An 18,330-nucleotide genomic window follows, 5' to 3' on the forward strand; every position below is an offset into this window, starting at 1 on the left:
AAATACTTCATAGCCCAATAGTATGCTAGAGATTCTTTTATTATGAGTAAAGCACATTAAATTCCCAGGCAGTCACCACACTAAAACACACACACAAGCAGAGAATGAATCCACATTTAATTCTTTACTTCAGATCCTGGAAACTAGGAGTATGCTTCCTAAATCTGCCCTACAAAATATTTTATAAATCAAATTGTGTTTTCATACAGTGAAAACCAAAGTATATTGTTATGGGTGGCATGTAACAATATTTCTAAATAAGAGAGTCTATGTTTGAGTCTATGTTAGGGCTGTCTTTAGCAACAGTCACCCCCCACCCCAATACATGCACCCCACAACACTTTGCATAGTGTTTTTGCTAGAGCACCAAATTGAAAAGACTTCCCATTTCCTAAAACCTTATTGGATCACAGATGTTTCTACTATTCAAGAACTCTGGAATTTCAGCTCTCTTGGCTCAGTTTTCAGGGTCAGCTCCAGAGGGTGGCAGGTCTGGACATTTCCCAGGGTCCCAAAACAAACAGAGGGCCCAGCAACCTAAATGTGATATCACTTCTGCTTTTCACAAATTATCCAATGAGATCAGCTAAGGAAATTCTCAGCTTGCATGGCCCTCCTCTTCTAGGTTAGAGAGACTCACGGAAGGTTCCTCCTAAATCCTGGAACCAGGGTTGTCTATATTCCTGCAAGTTTGCCTGCTGGTCATCCCAGCTACAAATGGGTATATAGGAAACCAATCCAGCCCCACCCATTGTTCCACCCTTCTCAGTGTTCAGCTCTTCCTTTCTGTTTTACCCGCTATCAGCTTTTCTGGGGAAATGCCAAGCTTCTCCTCCCCCTCCTTTCCCCCTCCTACTTTGGGAAGACAGCCTGTCACGCAAGCTCCTGCCTTCCCCTCTCTTGTCTCTCCAACTGCCAGTGTGCATCACAGACTGTTTCCTCTTCCACCTCCTTATTGCACTTTCACTCCCAAGTTAGTTTAAACATTCTGTGTCCCTGAGTATTTAAGTTTTTGCTGTCCTAAAACCTCCCTGGCATGTCATGGGGACACGGCTAACAATTATTATCATGAGGGAGATATTTTATTGTCTGGCTTTGGAATAATGGTCAAGTGTTGCTGTTAACACAACCTGTCAAAATACAGTTGCTTGGGAACCTGCTCTGCACCCACATATTTGCTGCAGATTCACCTCCCTGCCTTTGATATATTGTTAAAATGCACCATTCTTGGAATATTGTGTACAGTTCTGGTCACCCCCGTCTCAGAAAGGATATCGAAGGGCTGGAAAAAGCAAAGAACGATTATTGAAGTACTGGAACAACATTCTTGTGAGGACAACAACTTGGCTTTTTAGTTTAGTAAAAAAGGTGACTAAGGGAGGGACATCATAGAGGCCCATAAATTATGAATGACCTGGACAAAATGGATAGAAATCTTTATATTATTCAGGGTTCAGGGACACCTAATGTAATTAATTGACAGTAGACTCAAGTCAGACAAAAGTGCTTTCTCCACTGCTACATGACGTGGTAATAACCACTAGCTTAGAGGGTGTGTTTTTTAAGACATGTAGAGAAAATTTAATGGAAAGTAAGTCTGTTAAAGGTTCTTCACTCAGTTCTTCACTCACTTTTAAATATAATAACTGCTTTCCCCATAGCCACAGCCTTGGATTCCAGGAGAAATCAATCATGGCTCTTTCTCTCAGCTGCCTAGCCTGTAGCATGTTTCTAGCTTCCAGCTCAAACACACCACTCTGGCCTTGAGGGAGGGGGCCCAGCCATTTGTTTTCTGGTACAGAGCCCATACATAACAACCCATACTTAGGGGGCCATTATGGCCTTTGCCTGGTTAATTCAGCAGTTGAATCCAGGAATTGGAAAAGACCCAGATATACAGCCTAACCTCCCCAACAATCTCTCAATAATATTGTTTTCATGCCCTGTCCGTGAACCTTTCATTTGCCCCAGTGGGAAGCAGGATGCTAGACTAGATGGACTTTTGGTCTGATCTTGCAGGCTCACAAGAAGCTCTGAAAAGAGTCTTTTGCCCTGGCACTGCAGATCTGAAAGGAAGAACCTACTGGCATCTGCCAGGACAGCTGGGAGTCTGCACAACCTGCTTTCCGAAAAGAACAGCATAGCAAGGGGCCAATCTGGCCCTATGCATCAGCCAGGGAATGTGCAGTTGTTCCATTGCTTGCTTTCCTCTTCCCTCATCATTTCTTCTTCCTTTTGAATCTATTTGATTGTGAGCCTGCAGGCAGGGTTATCCTTTAGTATCTCTACAGTACTTAGAAAAATGACAGCTGCTAAGTGATGATAATGAAGGCGTGACTTGTCACAGAGCTGGAAAAAGTTCAGTAGCGCCAGGCTCTGACCAGATCATTTGGATTTTTAGGAAATCCAAATTCTCTGCATGGAGACTGCCCTTATGGCCACAGACTCCAGTATTACTTTGGCAGTCTAAGGAAAGTGATCAGAGGGTCAGACATTCTGTTAGGTTTGCTTCATGATACCCTCTCTCTTCTGGCAAACAGCCTCTCTAACCTTCAGAAGGGCATATGTGCAGAGAAGCATGCAATGCTATAATCCAGCACACGTTATATCTGCTTTCAAAAACCCAGAATTTCCCCTTGAGAGAGAAAAGTACAGGGAATGGGAAAATACATATGGTAGAAAATGTATCATCAAAATATGCCTGAAAGGGAGAAATGAGATAAACAGCTCTTTAAATCAATCAATTAAACAGTGAACATTTTTTCTTTGTTCATAACAGAGCTAACAGTGCCCTTCGTATTATTGTAATCTTTAATATGGACAATTTAAAAGGCCGTATTTGCATTGGAAGTGGTTAACCACAGTCATGCTGAATCAAACCGAGAGCTGTTTTAAAGGACATGCAGCTATCATGGGAAAAACTGTATGTGGATAACCACATTGAGCAGTTGGCATTGTTTCCAGTAACAACACCACAAAAACTCCTATGATGAATTTCTCCTTTTAAGCAGAGTTGGGGGAAATTCTGCATGGTGCAAATGCAGCAAACTTGCTAAAGGTAGGCTTGTGTAGGTCTGATCAGTGCTTGGATGAGAGACTGCCTAGTACCCCTCTCTCTGCTGCCGCCAGGAGTATCATGAAACAAAAGTGGAATATAGGGTGTAATATAGTAAGTTAATAAATATGCCATGCTCAGTGGAGATCCAGAAAGTTACAGCTTAGCTTCTTAACTGCATAATGTGTCCTTTTTTCACCAAATGGGGAGCATTCACAGTTAATAGTTCATCACGATTTATCTCAGCTCTAATTATTGCTCTCCACACACTTCCTTGCAAGTCAACAGCCATCATCTAGCACTTCACACACAAGAGGATAGACTGGTGGAGTGACTCAGCAAGGAAGACAAAAGCCACATTGGTGGTATTCCCTCCCAGCACTACAGCAAAGTGTCTTGATGACGTATTGCTGCTCCAAGGCAGTGGGCAGCTGCAACCGCAGAAGCACTGGTATCCACAGCAGAGGTGTTATGGGTTAGATTTTAGCAGTGGCGCAACACAGTTATATTGGCAGCAGGCCCCTGGTGCCTGGCCTTATGCTGTGCTGGCATCTGTGATCCTCATGGGATGTCAGTGTTACCTTCTGATCATGCCAGATGGCTGAATTGTACATGAAGGGCAATTCAGTGATTCATCTCCTTAAAAAATAAGAATGAAAAGCTGCCATGAAGGGCTGAAATTTGGGGCAGTGGAGGAAATGGACTAGTAAATATCTTCCTATTATTTGACTGCTCAAACTTGACCCCATTAGATGCTTCTGTCTTGCATGGAGGACAAGGCTATCAGTGGCTACTAGCCACAATGGCGGTGTTGGAGGCAATATGCTTCTAAATGCTAGCTGTAAGGAATCAAAAGTGCAGAGAGTGCTGTTGAGCTCATGTCCTGCTTGTGGTTCTTCCCAAAGGCATCTGGTTTGCCACTGAGAGAAAAGGATACTGGAATAGATAGGCCCAGTCTGATCAACCAGGGCATTTCTTATGATGGAGAAAATATGAGTTCACATCTTCTTCTCCACAGATAGAAAAACAGTTGGGGCATGGAAGAGGCCAGCTTTCAGAAGACAAATTGCCAGGAAACAGTTAAACAGCCTCATTCCCTATCAATCACCTCTTCAGTGTTTTCATTTTTAAAAATTTGGACGAAGAATTGCATAACTTTCCTGCATATGCAGATTGGCCCAAAGAATGGACAGAAATATTAGGAGAAGTTGTGATCCAAAGGCAATGTGATATCTTCACCTACAAAACAAAGCTATGGTATGAGAATTTGATTGCAGATTAATTTTTTGCTTGACTTGTTTGAAAGTGGAACCTGTTAGTATGAAAGGTGAATAGCAAATAGAAAGTATATTTTGGTACAATGTTTTCCTCATTTTCAATTGTATATATTAATTAAAATACTTTCTATACATCATGTATATGTAAAGGTACTATTTCAGGGTAACAGAGAAGATTGAACTGGCTTGATTTTTCCCCAGCATCACGCACTGTGATGAAGATGTAAAGGTAGTTTAAAGGCTAAATATAAAATTTAATATAAATAATTAAATGTAAGTGTTGCAAAATAGGTGAGGTTAAGTAACATAGTTTTATGCTAACATAGATTGTTCATGAAAATTATTGGGTAAATACATTAGGTGTAGATGGGAAGTCATGTATAAAGATATGAAATGTAGAATAATAGAATGGAAGATGATTGATATTGTAGTTAACTGGAAAATTAGTGGTTTTTTCCCTTTGGTGGTCTTTATTGTTTCTTTCAACTTGTAATGCAAATTCTACGTTATGTTTCTTTTTGAATTTATCAAATAAAGGGGGGATAGAAAGAAAAAGAAAATTATTTAAAAGTGTGTTTTGGGATCTCTAAATCCAGAAGATGCTAACATTTTAAAGTCTGAAAAACTCTGTTCCTTGGAGAATTAACAATGCACTCCCACCCTGGAATCATGTTTGCTGGGCAGGAGATAAAATCACTACTGAATTCCGTTATACTGGTGGAATGTCCAACAACACTGACACTGTCAAATTATGCAATGTGATTCTGTTATATCAATCATACATATCGCTGGTTTAAGCCCCATGGTTGGTGATGGGTGGAGGAAGAGATGCTAGGAACGGGCAGAAGTGCCTGTTAGTATTGCTGTGTTATCTCTGGTTTTTACTTGTATTGTTTTGCTTTCTGCTTTGCTGCTGGGAGGGAGTGCACGCGATTACAATTAAATTAGGCTGGCGTGTGACCCTGGCATAGCCTTGCGTAGCAACCACTGGCATAACAGAATCAGTCTGTGAATCTAAAACACAAGACTGAGATGATTTCAAATTTATTCTCACCACTTCTCACAGCTTCTTAAAAATTTTGTCACATCAAGCAGGACAAAAATGTCACATGAAGCTGCTGTATGTTTAAACGTGTTGGTTCAGCATGACTGAAATGGCATAGCATTGGCATGGTATTTAATTCACAAATGTGAGCTAAATAAATAAGAGAATAACTAGAACCATTTTGCTCATCTCTAATATTTAGTATGGACATTTAATGGTAAAAGGCTCCCTGGGGAACAGAAAACTCACCCAACGTTTGTTTTAGAAAACTGAATAAAGGTTTTTCAAAGCTCTCACCGTATGGTTGCTTTGGCCATTTACTTTTTCCACTTCAAATCCTACTGCTTGTTTCAGAATCTTTTATGCAAACACAGATTAATAGATTTTAAAAACTGCAGGCTCAGTGAAGAGATTAGTTATCCTAGTAATGATATATTACTGGGTACAGTCCAAATTCTACATTCTGATACACCTGGGCAACCCCAGTTTTGCATCCAATCATAAGCAGCTTCATTTGGAAATCCAGCCACGTTTGGAACTATCCCAAGCACAAAACTTACACAATACCTCACCTATTATATGAGTCAACTGAGGTTATCAGAGGTCATCCTGTATCATACATCCATATTTGTTTCTGTAAGAGAGAAGGTCTCCCTCCCCCAATAATGCAGTAGAGCCTAGTATTCTATTGTGAACAGAAGATGATCAGCTAACTGTTATACTCTGATTCAAATAACTGTGTTGCTAAATGCTCCTGATCAATTGTCATCATTTCTTGGGTAAATCATAGAATTTTAGTGCTGGAAGGGACCCCAAATGTCATCTAGTCCAACCCCTTGAAAAACTGGAAACTTTAACCTTTATGTAAAAAAAGCAAATTTCTGCACCCACAGCCAAGGCCTATGTATAAAGAAAATTCATCCTGTTCCTCACTGCAGCTTCGCAGGCTGAGAGAAGCACATTAGGTGTTCTCAAGGGCTTGTGGGTATTTGTTGTATTCTTATTATTTGAAGTGCTGGCCATCCTACAGCATATCAGAAACAGCTTTTGATTTCCTCACCCTGATTAAAACAAAAACAATAAACAGTTTTCACTGTGATAGGTGGAGCTATTATTGAAATGTAAATCCACAAGTTGACCCAAGGGCGCTGAACTAGTCATACAATTCTTTGATTATATTGGCCTATAAGTCTATACCCTGGTGTGGTTTTCTATACCAATATGATACAAATCCAAGGAATATAGATCCCTCCGTGACTACCAGGCAGAAGTGATCAGGGAATGCCCTGTCATGATTAGGGCATTCTTTGCTTTATATTGCCACAAGTTCAGAATGACATGCAATAGATCTGTTTGTTGCACATTCTTTTTGATGCAACAGTAGATATAGGGTTATGTGGATTATTGGCCAAATCCAACGTAACATTACTTATTTCCTTGAGTGAAGGAACCCCTGACCATTAGGTTCAGTCGTGGCCAACTCTGGGGTTGTGGCACTCATCTCGTTTTATTGGCCAAGGAAGCTGGCGTACATCTTCTGGGTCATGTGGCCAGCATGACTAAGCCGCTTCTGACGAACCAGAGCAGTGCACAGAAACGCCGTTTACCTTCCTGCCGAAGCGGTACCTATTTATCTACTTGCACTTTGACGTGCTTTCAAACTGCTAGGTTGGCAGAAGCAGGGACCAAGCAACGGGAGCTCACCCCGTTGCGGGGATTCAAACCATGACCTTCTGATCAGCAAGTCCTAGGCTCTGTGGTTTAACCCACAGCGCCACCCGCGTCCCGTATTTCCTTGAGTAATTAGATGCTAATGTTCAGTGTCTTCTCATGAGAATAAAAATCTCCCTGGTGTGGTTTTCCTCCCCCATTTTTATGCAGTCTAATCATAGTTAACCAAACCATTTCTTTGCCTACTTATTGGAATGGATTTTTGTCTTCCCAAACTTAAGTTTTAGATTTATGGTAATATGATGATTTATATGAATTTAGAATAATAGAATAATAGAATAGAAAGGGACTCCTAGGGTTATCTAGTCTAGTGCAACCCACTGCAATGCAGGAATCTCAGCTAAAGCATCCATGACAGATGACCATCCAGCCTCTGTTAAAAAACCTCTAATGAAGGAAAGTCCACCATCTCCTGAGGGGGTGTCTGTTCCATTGTTAAACAGCTCTTACCTTGTGTGTATTTTTCCTTCAGGTTGGACCTGTCCCTTTCTATTCAGAATAAAATCCTCTGATCCATTCAGTTTAGCAGCTAACAAGAGGTAGCCATGTATAAGAAATTCTGCAGTTAGAAATATTCAGTGCATTACTATTAGAGCATGTTTCTTCCTAACCCCCAGTAGGCAGTGGCTGTCTTAAATCTTTACTAATAAATGTAAATCTGTTTCAAATGCTTGCTTTGTTTATTAATGTTTCTGAAGACTAAAAAATATCATGCTTTCCATAAATGTGTCATTCCAACCAGAAGTAAATCCCTCTATATTTAGCTGGGCTTACTTCTAAGTAAGTGTGCAAGGGATCGCAAAGCAATTTACACACTTGCCTTGTTCTGAATTTAGAATTTAGAATCACTTCCTTCCCAGATAAAATGCATTGATTGGGCTCAGTTACAAGCAAGGTAAGATCCATTGGATACAGCAGAGCTTATTTATTGTTAAACATGCTGCACACCTTCTGGGATCTTGCAATGTATTTTGTTTCAGATGTTACAAAACAATTTGCAAAGGAATTATACATTGTGGGGAAATATATTTTCATGTTTTCAATGGTTTGTGTTTTGTATGCATTCTTCTTTAGCAAATAATGACAACCAGAATAAAAGATTATAATATCTTCCCTATAGCTTGTAGTAGTCTAAATTTTCTCATTCTTGTTTGATACATCACATACTGGCCTGGCTGATATTTCAAATTGAAGCAGGTTGATACCCAGAAAGTTTAATTGCGGTTGTAGAACCATAAACTAGTTCAGGCTCACTGAAGTGGAATGGTATGTGAACCTTAGCAAGCCTTTTCTGAGTTTTCTTCTGAATCTTTTGTTCGTTTATCGCTTTGGTGGGGAAAATCACTGCTGGGGCCTCAGAATAGTTGAGGGAATAGCATCAGTAAGGGGCGTAATATTGAGATAGCAAATTGGAACGTGATAACTTGCAGAAATGCATCCATTTGGTAACAGTGATTTGCTTTTATTATAAAAAAGGACAACTGAGTTGTCACACAACGTGAAAACGAAGGGGAAAAGTTCACCTCCAGAGATACTGTTGAACAAAGAGCAGCAGCAGCTCTGTGGGTCAGCATGATATGTTTTATAATCATCCATATGGAGGTGTAACAAATGAAAAAACCTCACAGGCACAGATCCCATGTTGCTGAGCCTGCACCAGATCAATTCACCACTCTTTTCCACTCTATGTACCATTCATGCACCACACGCCACTTCAAAGAGACACAGTGAAATCTGAGTAGCCACCCCTAAAACTAGTAGAATTATTTTCGAACAAAGACTTGCCATAGAAGAAATCTGAGTACACTGCAGGAAATTGGTTTGGGGGCTGGTGTTAATGTCCGGGTTTAGATAGAAACAGGTTAGACCCAAGAAGAGCCCAGCTGGGTCAGATAAAGGCCCAACTACTCTAGTATTTTGTTCTCATGGTGGCCAACCATATACCTCTGGGAAGCCTGGAAGAAGGACCTGAATGCAGTGTCCTGTCTTGTGAATCCCCAGAACTGGTATTCCAGACATACTTGAGGTAGTAAATAGCCATCAGAGCCAGTAGGCACTGATAGCCTTATCCTTCATAAAACTAATTTTATTCATTGTTTATATCAGAGGTTTTCAACCTTTTTGAGTCCACAGCTCCCTTGACCAGCTACATTCTTTCTGTGTGAGCTCAGGAGCCCAGTTATGTCACCCCTTGCCAGCAGAGCTGGGAGTCTCTCACTCCTTTTCAAACTCCTTTTCCCTCAGCCTCCTCTCCTCTCTCTTCTCCTTCAAAGTCCTCTGAGCAGTTGCAGCTGCCCCCTCTGGTCTCTGAGCAGCCACCCCCACCCACCCCCCCGCCCGCACAGGGGTAGGTTGGGAGGACAAAAAGAGATCTATCTAGATTCCCAGTTCCATAAATTCCCTACTCCCCTCTTGGCTGCCATTAAGTGTCAATTATGGTTTCCATAAACCAGTCTTTGTAACACCCTCTCCCTTGGCAAACTGGCAATCAAAGAGATCTAGTACCATTGTCTCCCACTCTTTCCTATATCTTTCACTTAATGGGTGGTCACTGGTGGAGGAAGAGGAGTGCGGGGGGAGCGCACCACCCCCAGCAGTGCAATCCCGGTGAGGTGCCATCGCGGCTGTTTCCCCCCACCTGCGCTGGGCACCACGCCCCCACAGGCAGCGTGCCACACCCCCAGGACACGCACCATGCCCCCAGGAGGCACATCACGCCTCTTCGGGCAACGCGCCATGCCCCCAGGAGGCATGCCAGCCCCGTCCCCGCCTGCTCTCCGCCCCCCCGGTGCCGGAGCATGAAGCTCTGCCACTGTGGGTGGTATAGGTATTACAGTAAGTAATCCATTTGGTTTTATGATATGTTAGAAGCCCTATTTTCCCTTGCACCCCTTCCAAATCTAAAATGGATTTATTGATACATCATACTCTGTAGAATATAGGGGCAGTATGAGCCTCTTAGCTAAATTCAGTTAGGTATAACGTCTCATGGGGGACGCAGGTGGCTCTGTGATCTAAACCACTGAACCTCTTGGGCTTGCCGATCAGAAGGTCGGTGGTTTGAATCCCAGCGACGGGGTGAGCTCCCGTTGCTCGGTCCCAGCTCCTACCAACCTAGCAGTTCGAAAGCATGCCAGAAAGTTCAAGTAGATAAATAGGTACTGCTCCAGTGGGAAGGTAAACGGCGTTTCCATGCGCTGCTCTGGTTTCGGTGTTCTGTTGCGCCAGAAGCGGCTTAGTCATCCTGGCCACATGACCTGGAAAAATTGTCTGCAGACAAATGCTGGCTCCCTCAGCCTGTAAAGCGAGATGAGCGCCACAACCCCAAAGTCGTATGCAACTGGACTTAACTGTCAGGGGTCCTTTACCTTTTTATAATGTCCCATGTAGTCATGGGTTAACTAGACAATTGTAGACAAAAAGGGGGCACTCATCATTCTGTTACAATATGTAACAAAATCATAGTGTTACTATGAGCCTGACAGGCACCATACCTTTGACTGGCTTTGAAGGCCTCTCTCTTTTCATTGGCCCTTAGAGGACAATTTATATTGAGCTAATGTATACTTGTGTGACATGACCCACGACCTGCAGACCTTGCAATGTGTGATGGAGGAATTGGATGAGGATCAGGCTACTTCCCTGGATAAGAACTATAGGTTCCTTCTTTGAGGCCCTTCCAGTTGGACGGTACCACGCTGCCACCATGGTGAAGCAGAACCATTGTGTCCCAGCCGCACAACAGCCAAAGATGGCAAGATAAGGTGAGGGTAGCCCCTTCAGGGAGGCAGAGCCTCCAGGTCTGATCAACATTTTTTGCCACTTAAGAGAACATTTAACCAGTTGCCTCCACCAGCAGTTTCAGGTCCTGTTCTTAACTGTTCTGCCTGTTTGCCATCCACTTCCAAATTACAGGTATCCAAACTACAGGCAGCTGGCTAGCTGGGGTAAATTATGACAGTGTAATTTACCTGTTTTCCAAGCTTTGTTCTTGAGCAGGTAAGGACTAACTCTGTGCAGCCCCAGCTGAGCCCTGGCTCAGTTTGGAGAGGCCAAGCTCTACCAAATCCAAACTCTGAGGTGCTGCTGGATCTAAGGTTTAGATTGTGCTGCATGCCAACTTTCCCCCCTCCCCAAATAAACAAAAGAAAATATTAACCTCCCCAACCTCTATAATTCCATTGTAGGAAAAATACGGTAACCCACAGATCATTTCAGTTGCTCTCCTCTGTACCTTTCTGCAGCTCTGTGATATCCTTTCAGAGATTGGGTGACCTGAATTGTACACAGTTTTCTAATTGTGGCAGTACCAAACAGTTATCTAATGACACCCACATCTGCTATTCTGTTGCCTGTAAAGCCCAAATTGAACAGATCCTTTGGAGCTCTTCATAGTCTGTTCAGGATTTAATCATCCTGAATAATTTGGTCTTGTCTGCAAACATATCTACTTCACTGTTCTACATCTACACCCCTGCCTTAAAATCATTTAGGAATGCAAAACAGCACCAGTCTCAACACATGACTTGAGGGATCCCACTGCTTACTTCCTTCCATTGTAAAAACTTCCCATTTGTTCCTTCCTCACATTACCTTGTTTTTAAAACCTGTTACATATCCGGCCATAAGAGGAACATTCTCTTACTTCATCACTGCTAAGTTTTCATAGAATCCTTCTGTGAAGTACTTTGTCAAAAACCTTTTGAAAATCCAAATATATTACGCCTGTCAGTTCATTTCTATCTAGTTGTCTATTGACACTCTCAAATAATTATAAACGATTCAAAATTCAAAAGCCCCAGACCCCTTTGAAGGCATTCTATGGGTTCTAACTCAGAAAGGCAGCATCATGGTTGCTTGTTTGCTTTTAACAGTTCTAGCCTTTTCTCCTGTTTTATCTGAGGCAGAACTTAGGCTGACAGGACTATAATTCCCTGTCCTCTATTCTTCTTTATGTATAGACTCCTAATCCTAATTCCTTCTTTGTAATTTGTGAAAATTATGGTTCTGCTGACACACACACCCTGCTAGTGAATTTTAAAAACTTATATTTTTTTGACATTGTATCATCATCATTGACATCACTATATCCCCATATCACACATCCATACTGGCTATGTTGTAAAATATATCACAGTGATGAATAAACTCAGAAACATAGCACAGACTTCCCTATCCTTTTCCTAACTTGATTTCCTAACCTTACATAGGAATGAGCTGATTTTAGTCTTGTGTGGCCTACTCTTTTTGATGCAATCCCTATGGCCCACTGCTGCATTTTAAATTTACAAAGCAAGAGTGCAAAGTCAGAATCTCTTAACAGTTAAAGCATAACTAATCTGTGGTATGCAATCCTTTTGTATGAACTCTTACCTAAGAACACAGGAGCCACCTTGTAGAATACGACCCAGATTCTTCTGTTCCAGCATACTTTGCCAGAATCTCAGCTACCAGGAATTTTGAGGAAGTCCACTGGAGAAACTGACCTGAAACTGGCCAGTGTGGTCTACCCTTCTTCCCACCACTGCTTAAAACACATACGAACCACTTTCTTTACATTGTAAAAGTTGTGATATGGATCCAGAAAATGCTGTGCCTTGAATGTTGGTTCTGTGATGACTTGGAAACACCCTTGATTTTTGCTGTTGGCAGCAGGGACAGTTATGAGGTGTGTTTGTATAATGAACTTCAAAAGTCTGCATGCAATTACTATTAGAATCTGTGTACTGGATTTGGGATTTTACAGCAACATGTCACTAGGGAATGTTGTGGATTCTGGAGATGCACCCAGCAGTGGATATGGAATGCAATGGAGCTCTCCTATTAACACAAGTGGGTTTAGGAGGATCTGTAACACCATGCCAGAGCTCCCTTGGATCCATATTTTTTAGGATGCAATACTCCTCCTGAGATGGAGACTGGCTTTGTGTCATTTGATTATTATTATTTAATTGCCAGTTCCATGGGGGATGTAACACTTGGAATTATTGTGGTGGTGGTAGTCAAGGTCAGGGCATTTTCCTGCTTGAGGTGAGGGACAAGTCGTAAGGGGAATTGCAGGCGGGGTGGGTGCAAAAGCCAACCAGACCTCCAGTTGATTTTTCAACATTGGTGAAGGGTTAGCACCCTCCAACTCACCTGAGGCCAGCAGGCCAGATAAGGGGGGTGACTTTGTGATACACACACCTCTGACTTTCAATACTTCACTTCTGCTCCCCTGCCCTCACCGGCTATATTTGCTGCCTGAGGTAGGCACCTCACTTTGCCTAAGGGCAGGGCCAACCCTGGATATTTGTGTTTGTTTGTGTGAGAGACAGACAGACACAGAGAAAGAAGCAGAGCACACCAACCAACCAAAAGAGTTTATTTATTAACCGAAGGCCGTAACAATGAGAGACCATTCACCTATTGACTTGACTATTGTGGCAACATGATGATGTTTGCAAGCTGCTGGTTGTGTGTAAGTTGGTTTTGCAGGGACTCTCGTGACTGGGTTGGGGGGAGCGGGCAACCTCTGCTGCAAACGAGGGCTGGGTGTTTGTACTGCTGGGTTTGGCGGGCGGGAACCCGAGGGGGCCCTGCGTGCCTCTGGCTCTGGGTGAGGAAGTGGCGGCGGCGGCGGGTCCTCTTCGTTGCCACACGTGGGCTGTTGACATGAGGAGGTTGAGACTAGTGGAGCAGCTGCGAGAAGCGGGTAACGTTTCTGCTCTGAGCAAAACAGCGAGGGGGTGCGGGGGGGGTGCGAAGCCGTCGAAGCGAATATCCCGCCAGTTCAGCGGGTTTCAGGACGGCGCGGCGTGGGCTGAAGAAAGCCTGAGCCTCCCTCCTCTGCATTGTGCCGGCTGCCGAATCCAGTCCGCAGTTTCCGTCTCTCCTCAGCAGTCTCCGTCTCTGGCAGCGGCGGAGGGCGGCGAGGCAAGCGCACGGAACAGCCAGTTGTTTAAAATCCTTCTAGAACCGTTTCTAATTCCCCCTTGCGCCGGGGAAGGGAGAGCGGGAGGGGGAGGAGGAGCCGGAGGCTGGTGGGGGGAGGGAGCCAGCGGAGAGGGAGGAGAGAGCAGCCTGTCCTGGTCTCCGCCTGTCAATCACGGCGCGGGAGGTGTGTCCGAGCTCGCGGCGGGCCAATGGCGTGTGTGTGTGGCGGCGTCTCCATGGTGACTGGGCTGTTCCTGGGGAGGCTGTGATGGGTTGACAGGTGCGTGACAGTCGGAGCTCTCTGCAGGCATGTACGGCAAAGGCAAGAGCAACAGCAGCGTCCCGTCCGACAGCCAGGCCAGGGAGAAGTGAGTACAGCCCGCCGGACCGCACAGCCCGACGGGGCGGGGGAGGTGGGCGCGCGGACGCCCCGCGCAAAGTAACTTTCCCGCTTGTGGCAGAGGGGGGGCCTCGCAGGAGCTCGCGGAGGAGCACAACCCCGGCGCGGGGAAAAAAAACAGGAGGCGCGGGAGGGCGGGGGGGGGGTGTGATGCCACAAGTAGGGGTGTAGGCAGGAGGGTGAGTGTGCGTTTGTGTGTGTGTGTGTGTGCGCGGCGGCTGCGCGCGCGCGCGGCCGCGTGTGTGGTAAAAAAGTGAAGTGCGCGAGACCCTCCCGGTTCAGGCAGCGGCAGGGGGTAGCGGAGCCTCTTGCGAGGGGGGTGGGGCCGGGGCGCGGGGCGCTTCCCCTCAGCTGGGGCCGCCGGGGAGCGGGCAGGACGAGGCGAGGCGGGACGTGCCCGAGCCCCTCGCCCGCCCCGGACGCGGGAGGACTGGCGGGCGGGCGGCGGAAGGTTGTAGCTCTCGGGCTGTGCGAGGGGAGAAAGTGGCTCAAGTCGGCGGTGTAGTGCCTCAAGCCTCGGGAGGCTTAGGGTAGGGATTAGTATTTAGGCTGGGGAGCGTTTCCCCGTGTTTGTGTTTTCCTTTCCCCTCGCTCTGCCCGGGTCGGGCTGTGGGGGGGGGGGGAGGGGACGAAGATGGTGTTGGAGTAACTTTGATAACAAAAGAGTCTGGGGTTGTGTGCTGGTGTAAAGCTTCCGCTGGGGAGGAAGAAACAGAAGCCTCGTTGCCTTGCCTGCTAACTCCACAACACTCAACGCTCTCCCCTCTCTTTATTATTGTTATTATTTAAATCGAGACCTAGTATCTTTCTTCCCCGCTCTTCCCCTCATTATTTCATACAGCCAGGAACTGTTTCAGTTGGTGCATTCTGGCCTAGGTTTGGGGGTAAAAGGGTACTATATGCTTTTAAATAAGAAAACGACTGCAATAGTTTGCAGGGTTTTTGTTTTTTAAAAAAAGAAAAACGTGTTTAGAAAGGGCTGGGGTAGGAAGTGTTCTGAGGCAGAAAGGTGAATTTGGGTTGTTTGTCAGTAAAACTGAACATTCTGTAATGAGGAGGAGAAAAACTTGGACCTGGGTTTCCAGAAGAATTGGGACATAGCCCTTGTTGGGGAGTGGTGCTGAGGGCAATAGTAAATGGGTGTTGCTGTGTTTTAAGTCTGTTACAGTGTTAATGAAGGAAAGACACCCCCCACCCCACCCCCTTACAGGAGAGTTATTACTTTTTTGCAGTACCTTGAGTCACCTGTTATGAAGACACCAAAACTTAAAAAAGTACACAAAGTCTTGTTGTAAACAGTGTTCACCTGATCTGCAAAATTGTAAACAATGCTACACACATTTTTGTGTTCTCTTGTAGTAAGATATCTCATTCTCTTCATCTTGTTGGGTGTTTATTTTTACCAAAGAATTGGCCAAAGAGAGTACATTGAAAAGTAGTCTTAACAAATTCAAAGTAAAACAGAATTTATAGGGGTTATTATGTCAGTTTGCTTGTGATTTAAAGTTTTCATTTTCCTCATTGGAAGTTAGTTATAATTACAGTTTTCATTTTCCTCATTGGAAGTAGTAGAGCACAGAGGGGAGCTGGTCATGAAGCTTGGTCCTGTGGCAGATAGGAAAATATAGTACCTAATACGGCAAATAGTATCATTCTCAGGAGTACTCCTCCTGTACAGAGGCTTAGTCATTGCACTCGTCACCTTCACAGGCTTAGGGTGAGGTTTCTGAGATCAGGGACCCCCAGCCAGAAAAGGTTTTGGTATACATTGTCTTTAAAAAATGTCATTGTACATAACTTTGGAGCTTTACTCAGGATGAGAACTAATGTGCTAAACATGACTGGGAAGTTTCCCTCAAGGCAGTTTGTGCTGAACCTTCACCTAGGTTTTCCTTGCTGCAACCTTTTGAAGAAGAGAGTTACTTCCTGATTCCAGAGACAAAGAAGCAGGCCACAGAGACTTAAATCATTTGTCAGATATTTGATTTTGGCATGTCTAAGTCTGTGTGGAGGAAGGGACACAAAAACTAATAGTGTGACTAAAATGTTAAACAAATGGATGAGTTACATAAACTTAAACCAGAGAACCAGTTAAAACAAAGCATTTAGAAACTCTCTCACCCGTTTATGTACATAATACAACAATGCATTTCTTGGCCAAAGTTACGTACAGTAGCTGGATTTTTTAGTTGTGATTATTGTATTTCTTCAAGTTTGTAAACTATATTGCCGAGTAGGTTGTGTGGGAACAAATGTAAAATAGGGCCCTGGTGTAGACCTTAGCTGTGTTGATGGTTCTTGGAAAGTTTGTATGCATCTGAGATGCTGTAATGTTTGATACTTTTTTCTACTCTTAACAAAGGCATGCTCTAAGGTAGGACACTACGTGAATAACTGTTTAGTTATAGAAGACAAACTAGCTACACTCAACTGTCACCAAGTAATAAGTACCCTTTGAAGTGAAGTTTAGGGAACTGCTAGATGGTGCTATTTGATCTAAATACATTTGTCGCTCCATTCATTACAGCTTGCAGCAAAGGATCTGTATTCCTCTTGTACAGTTTGCCTGGTCCTATGCAATATTTTAAACTAATAAATCTGAAAATACTTGAGTGTTATGTCCTCTTTGTTGGGTAAGGATCGTAGTCTAGAATTTGGCAGGGGGGATCGTTAGATGCTTGATTCTTTTGGATATTGCTGTATATGCAATTATATGTACTGTTCTTTTCTTTGATAAATCTATAAAGCAGTGTTGCTTTTTATTATAGTATTTTTCCACCACTGTACAATTTTAACCCTAGGGATATGGTTCTATTGAGAGCAGTGATATCAAAATAGAGGTGGGAGGGAAGAGAGAAACATCTTTCTGAGCTTTTTATACACTAATGGTGTTCTGAACCACAAGCATGATTGGAGGTTAAAAAATTGACCTGAAACATTTAGTTTAGAAACAATTTCTTTTAAATAGTTACTGTATATGTTTTGCTGGAAGAGTATGATGTGGCTATATACTTTGAATGCATTTATCTTTCTGTATGAGTATTTGTAGGCTGTATGTAAACATTACACATGGCTTCAATCCAGGTTCCAATTTTGCATTCTTAATGTCAGTTGACCTAAATAGAATATATATGCTTAAATGGATCCAGGATTACAGAAGGTGAAAGTCATATTCTATGTTGACTCTGAAATTTTGTTTAATGGGGCTTACGCCCAAGAAGCTGTGTTTAGGTTTGTATGAAGATTTGGGTGCTGGGAATCATGTTTCAAGATACTTGTAAACTGCAATTTATTTACTTCATCAGTTCAGGAAGAAAATTGATCGAAAACCTCTCTTAAATAGTATTCAGAGCATTTATATTACAGTGCTGTTAATATACAATGTAAATACACAAGCGAAGTTCTACAGCAGGAGTGGGCAGTCTGTAATCTTTCAGATGTTGCTGGACTACAGTTGCTGTCATCCCTCAGTTTCTGGGAGTTGGAGACCAATAATGTCTAGAGGGCCACACACAGGTTCCCCATGCCTGTTGTACAGTGTGAGCCTGTGGCACTATAAACCTGATGAAAGTGAAGGTTTATATGCCGGTCAACAAGACTGCGTATGTTTTGGTAGTCTTTAGATTGGAAACAATGGATTTGGCTTTCTGTCCAGTAATTCATTTTGGGAAATATTTGTTTTTCCTATGCTGACTTTGTTTCAGGAAGTAAGTGTATTGAAGACATCAGAATTTCTATGTTGGAAAATACTATTTTTCAGCTTTTACAAGTTTTTCTTGTGGTAGATAACTTTTTATTCTTTCTGGCTCTAGAGAAAAGTGATTGCAAGGGTGCCATATGAATGTTTTGGTTTGTTTTAAAGAGTCACTTATGCATATAATTTCATATCCTGTATGTAGTTCTACTA

General features: G+C 43.4%; 1 protein-coding gene across 7 annotated transcripts in view; it reads left to right on the plus strand.

Annotated features, from left to right (window-relative positions):
• The first annotated feature begins 14,206 nt into the window (after positions 1-14,206).
• Positions 14,207-18,330, plus strand: part of SSBP2 (single stranded DNA binding protein 2) — a 114,315-nt gene continuing 110,191 nt past the window's right edge. For 2 of the 7 annotated variants that reach the window (XM_081930213.1, XM_081930215.1), the window contains exon 1: positions 14,240-14,391. In XM_081930213.1, coding sequence (XP_081786339.1) covers positions 14,333-14,391 — 59 coding nt within the window. In that variant the 5' untranslated portion in view covers positions 14,240-14,332. Of the gene's footprint in view, positions 14,392-14,866; positions 14,954-18,330 lie in introns of those variants that run through there. The other 5 variants (XM_081930208.1, XM_081930214.1, XM_081930210.1 and 2 more) reach the window with 5 other exon arrangements.

This window comes from Podarcis melisellensis (genome assembly GCF_964234715.1).
Source record: "Podarcis melisellensis genome assembly, chromosome: 11".
In the NCBI taxonomy this organism is placed as follows: domain Eukaryota; kingdom Metazoa; phylum Chordata; class Lepidosauria; order Squamata; family Lacertidae; genus Podarcis; species Podarcis melisellensis.